A 6,000-nucleotide genomic window follows, 5' to 3' on the forward strand; every position below is an offset into this window, starting at 1 on the left:
ATACCCCTTTAGGGTGTTTCTCACACTTTGTAATAAGCATGTGCATTCCTCTCACCCATCCTATCAGTGCTCCCCGTCCCCATAGACCTCTGGGAGGAGGTTTTATTTGTCACTATGTTCCCAGCACTTAGGACAAGGGATCCTGGATGGATGGATGGATGGATTGGAAAGCCCGAAGAACCTGAGGCTTACCAGCAGTGGAGTGTTAAGTGTGGGCAGCCAGATAATAGAATAGAAGGCCCAGTACAGCTCCTTAAGGGAGGGTGTTGCCTGAGGGCCTATTCAGGCCTGTCGTCTGTTTTTGTTGAGCCCTCTGTCCTCACAAGGTACACTGGGTAGTGACTTCACTGCTTCTCCCCACAGTGGGAGGCTTGTGAGTGCACGGACCACAAAGGGGACAGTGGGTAGGTCTGAAGGACAATGCACCTTGTGCTGGGTCACACTAACTCCATTGCCTTTCCTCCCTGTACACTGGGCATTCAGCTTGGGGTCATGGCTAAGAGCTTGGGTTAAGTTCTAAGTCAGACTGTGCTGTGCTTAGCCACTCAGTTATGTCCGACACTTAGCAACCCCATGGACTGTGGCCCACCAGGCTCCTCTGTCCAAAATTCAAACAAGTCAGACTAACTGGTTTGAATTGTGGCTCTACTGCTTTCTAGCTATGTGGCCCTTCACTGTATAATCTGGATACTGTTTATCTCACATTGGCCCAGCTCTCTCTGTCTCTCAGGTACTATGTATGTTGGCGTGGTATTAGGGAATCACTGTGGATGGTGACTGCAGCCATGAAATTAAAAGACTTGCTTGCTTCCTCCCTGGAAGAAAAGCAATGACAAACCTAAACAGCGTGTTAAAAAACAGAGACATTATTTTACCTACAAATGTCCATATAGTCAAAGTTATAGTTTTTCCAGTAGTCATGTATGGACATGAGAGCTGGACAAAAAAAAGGCTAAGCACAAGAGAATCCATGCCTTCGAACTGTGGTGCTACAGAAGACTCTTGAGATTCCCTTGGACTGCAAGGAGATCAAATCAATCAGTCCTAAAGGAAATCAACCCTGAATGTTCATTAGAAGGACTGATGCTGAAGCTGGAACTCTAATATTTTGGCTACCTGATGCAAAGAACCGACTCATTGGAAAAGCTCCTGATGCTAGGAAAGATCAAAGGCAGGAAGAGAAGGGGACAACAGAAGATGAGATGGTTGGGTGGCATTGCCGACTCAATGGACATGAGTTTGAGCAAACTCTGGGAGATGGTGATGGACAGGGAAGCTTGGCATGCTGTAGTCCATGGGGTTGCAAAGAGTCAGACACAACTGAGTGACTGAACAACAAAAATCTTGTTTAGGCTTCAGAGACTGAGGAAGCAGCGCAGGCCTCTGACCTTGCTTCTGACCTGCCTGGACACTGTCCTGACTACCTGCCTGCTGTGAGTACAAGCCACCTGGCACCACAGATTAGATAGGGGACAGATCTTGGAATTGTTGAGCCCCTGGAGGGGGTCTGGCCACCCATGCTGGGCTTAACAACATTCCAAGATTTGCAAAACAAAACAAATAGCACTATAAAAAAGATTAAACCAGAGCTGCAGTTTGCTCTGATGATGCTATCAGTTCACAGCCTGGGATTATAAGGGGAACCCCCAAACTACAATTTTGAAGTCTCACTCATGGAGTAGACGCGCTGCCCGGGACTTTTCCTGAACTGGGACTCCAGATTGCTGTTACACGGGACTTCTCAGCGCTGTTTGAATATGCATGTTGGTCAAAACCCAATTTGGTGATGTATGTACTATTACTCTCCTTTCGTATTCTATTTCTCTTTCCTTTTAATGACTGTTTATTGGAAGTAAAATAGATAATTCTCTATTATATATTGATTCTCTTTTTTTTAATGATTGTATACTGAAAGTAAGATAGATAATTCTCTATTAAATATTGGAATTGTTTACTTATAACAAGTGGTTTCTTTTGTTAACAAATCCTTTGAACCTGAAATGAAAGTTAAAACTTTCAGCAAAACACATGGTTACCCTTGAGACCCTTGTGGCTCTGTTATTCTCCAAGTCCCCAGACAGTGCTTTCTAGATGATAGCAATAGGAAGGTAAATGTGAAGTTTGGTCCTTTCTTTCTAGGGCAGTAAGGAAAGCCTTCTCCACCCCAGCACTGATCACAGAGAAATGACTGGGTCAAAGCCATAGGCATCATCCAGATATTCATCTGGGTGACAAATTTTCAGGCATATCTGGAGATGGTTATCCTCTATTTGCACCCCGACCCAGACCCTCAGCCCTGCAAGAGGTTGATCCCTGTGGGCTGCATCACAAGGCACCCTTGCTAACTGGCTTCTACTTGGGTTTTGATGATGAGAAATGACAGGAGACCAGAGGATGAGAGAAGAGAGACATTGGGCTTTCTCCCTTTGCTCCCTCCCTGCTTTGCTGCCTCCCCTCCGACCTCCTTGATCCCATTTCTTCTTGGCAGGCCCACCTCTCACTGGGCTCCAGTGATGGGACTCCTGTCCCTCCTTTCAGCCCTAGTCTCTGAGTGGGTCCCTCACCATTTTTCATTTGTTCCATTCGCCAGCCCACATCTCAATACAGCAGTCCCTTCATTAAGCCCCTTCTATCGAACCCTTAGAGGTGAATTGCTTCCTGCTAGCCTCCTGACTACTATACTAAATGTAATAAATCAGACAAAGACAAATACCAAATGATATCACGTATATGTGGAAACTAGAATCTAGAAAATATAACAAACTCGTAAAAATAACAGAAAAGGAACAGACTCACAGATATACAGAGCAAACCAGTGGGGAGGGGGAAGAGGAGGGGGAGGGGTAATATATGGATGGATAGGCATAATACAAACTATTATGTATAAAATAAGTTACAAGGTTGGAATATAGCCAATATTTTATAATAACTATAAATGGAATATAACCTTTAAAACTGTGAATCACTATATTGTATACCTGTAACTTACATCATATTGTGTATCAACTATGCTGCTGCTGCTGCTAAGTCACTTCAGTCGTGTCCGACTCTGTGCGACCGCATAGACGGCAGCCCACCAGTCTCCCCCGTCCCTGGGACTCTCCAGGCAAGAACATTGGAGTGGGTTGCCATTTCCTTCTCCAATATCAACTATACTTCAATTAAAAGAAAAAAAAGAGAGAGAGAGACTATAAAAAAGAATACGGGACCCTCCACCTAGACCTGCCTGTTTGACTCATGTCAGGTCGAGATTTTCTCCAGAACAAAGACCCAACCAGCGTGGCCTATGAACAGCCCTCCCATGCACCTGCTCTAGGACAAACAAGTGCAGTGTGGCTTCTTTGAGGGCCCCAGGGTCTGATTATGACTGTCCTCTCTAAATGCACTCTTGTGGGAAGAGTCAGATGAGAGAGGGGCTCTTGCTGCAAGGTAACAGTGACTGGAGTAGTGAACCAAGACCACAGAACAAGACCTGCCTCAAGGCAGGGCATGGCCAGGCCTCCACTCAGGCAGGGTGGGAAGTCAGGAACCTGCTCTGCCCAGAGAAGGCTCCCTGGAGCGCTGGGCAGGGCCTGATGGGGAATCACAGGGTGCTGGAAAGGCAGAGAGGAGAGGGACAAAAAGCTTATCTCAAGAGACATCTGAGCAAAGGCTTGGCAGAAGGAAGTGAGATCTCTGAGGGGCAGGGACCTAGAGGGCGGCACAGTGGCAGTGGCAGGTGCCTCTCTGCCTCCTGGGACGTGGCACCTAACGCTGCCTTAGCCTGCAACAGGGCTCTCACCCCAGAACAAGTCTCCCACATTCCCTCCCAAGCTCTCTCACCTTCCTCAGGTTTGGGCTGCCAGTCAGCCAAATGCTTTCACTTCCCTTGCTAAGCACACCTGCCCAGACCGCAGCCGCAACAGGGCCCAGGTTTCAGTTCCCATTTCCTCCATGCCTCTGTAGTCTCCTAAAAAGTTTCAATTTCTCAACAGGGGTTGGGTCTGACAGTGACCTAATACTCTCAATCTTCTGTCACTGCCTCCTTGCCAACATTCCTGTCTCTCCCCCAACCCAGCTTTCTTCTATCCTCTGCCCTCCTATGGCTCAAGACTCTTCTGAGGCTCCTCCATCCTCCAGATGAAGCCCAGGCTTCTTAATGTGAGTTTCTAGGCTTTTCACCACATGACCCCTGCTAACCTACTGGGCCTCACCTCTCAGTCTCACCATTTTAGGTGCCTTTTGTTCCAAACACAACATTTATACACACCTCTCCAGACCTCATCAGGTTCTTTTAGCAGCTTGACATTTCTGAACTTGCTGTTCCCTCCACCTTCACCCTTTCCCTCCTCTTCTCTGCCTGATAAACTCATATTCATCCTCCAAACTTCTACTCAAAATCCCTGCTCCTGGAAAACCTTCCTCCTTCTCCCAGATCAGAATTAATCTTCCTGCCTCTAGGTCTCCATGGCCATGTTAAGATCTGGATGCCAGCACTAAGCGCAAGCTGACTAGATTTCTATTTAGTTGTGTCTTTTTCTGAACTCCTCTTCCTTTCAAGTCTCTGGTGCAGTGGGACTGCTTTTTAGCTCTGTGACCTTGGGCAGGTTCTCTGTCACTTAACCCACTCTGGAGCTCTCCCTGAGCCCCAGGCTAGATTGGGTGCTCTCTGTTGACAGGTTTTCAGCACCCATATGTACACTGATAATCACAGTCAATCCATGATTCTTTTAACTATCTTCCACTAGGCTGTGAATATCTCCCTATTCTCCAGGGACTTCTGTCTCCCAGCCACCCCCACCAGCATGGGCCCCAGCTCTGGACCAGAGAACACACTTATGCTCTCACCTGTTGCTGTCCCATGGGCTTTCAGGGTGGAAGCTGCAAGGTGCCCAGACAGTTTTACTTCCTTCTTGGCTGCAGAACGCTGAGAGCAACTGTCAGACCTCAGGCACTTCCGTTTCACTCAGAGTCAGGCTTCCTTTTCACCCCTTCCCTAGGCAGCAAGCTGACCATGGGCTACGGGCTGTATGCCAGCTCCTGGGAGTTTTCTTTTTTCTGGGGGCCCAGCCCAGATAGGTTTGGTGGTGGACTCCCACTAAGGACAGTCTCCACACTTGGGGATTTGTGGCAGGAAAGCCTGATTACCCAAAATCCCGGAGATTGGAGTCTTGACCTCATTTGACCTGTATAGCTGTGAAGTGAACAGCCTCACATGAGGGAACTCTTGCAGAATTATTAACACTCAGAGCCCTTGATGGAGCCTGTCTGTTTTACAGGTGGGAAGTGTGCAAGCGTTCTAAGTTGCTCCAGTCGTGTCCGACTCTTTGGAGCCTCTCCAGGCAAGAATACTGGAATGGTATCCATCCCTTCTAGGGGATCAAACCTGCAACTCTTATGTCTCCTGCATTGCAGGCAAGTTCTTTACCACTAGCGCCACCTGGGAAGCCTCCACGAGACTGAGGTTCAAAAAGGGATTTCCCCAGAACAGAAGCAGTGACGTACCCAGGGCATTGATTTTAGGGAGGCCTGACCTGAACTAAAAGGGCTTCCCAGGTGGTACTAGTGGTAAAGAACCCCCTTGCCAATGCAGGAGACTTAAGGGACACGAGTTTGATCCCTGGGTTGGGAAGATCCCCTGGAGAAGGAAAGGACAATCCACCCCAGTGTTCTTTCCTGGAGAATCCTATGGACAGAGGAGCCTGGCGGGCTACAGTTCACAGGTTTGCAAACAGTCAGACATGACTGAGCGACTTAGCCCAACCTGAACTAAATAGTCCCAATCTGTGTTGCTCGTAAGTGTTTTTGCCTGTCTAATGTTTTGTTCTTCTGTCTGCCTTTCACTGCCCCCATCCGACAGTGTTGCTTCTCTGCTGCCTTGGTAAGTGCCCACCTACTTGACTGCAACAGCAACTTCTCACCCCTAAGCTGGCTGCCAATTAATCTTTAAACGGTCTACAACCAGATCACCAAGGGTGTAAAATTAATGTGTAAGATGCAAGTAAACAGGCTCAGATCAAG

The 6,000-nt window shown here is 47.8% G+C and overlaps 1 protein-coding gene across 1 annotated transcript in view; it reads right to left on the bottom strand.

The window, feature by feature from the left end:
- The window catches only part of FCHSD2 (FCH and double SH3 domains 2), a 256,209-nt gene extending 251,352 nt beyond the window's left edge, over positions 1-4,857 (bottom strand). Inside the window, exon 1 of the mRNA XM_070767602.1 lies at positions 4,828-4,857. Coding sequence (XP_070623703.1) covers positions 4,828-4,842 — 15 coding nt within the window. The 5' untranslated portion in view covers positions 4,843-4,857. The remainder of the gene's footprint in view (positions 1-4,827) is intronic.
- Positions 4,858-6,000: the final 1,143 nt, after the last annotated feature.

Source organism: Bos indicus, chromosome 15 (genome assembly GCF_029378745.1).
Source record: "Bos indicus isolate NIAB-ARS_2022 breed Sahiwal x Tharparkar chromosome 15, NIAB-ARS_B.indTharparkar_mat_pri_1.0, whole genome shotgun sequence".
Lineage (NCBI taxonomy): Eukaryota > Metazoa > Chordata > Mammalia > Artiodactyla > Bovidae > Bos > Bos indicus.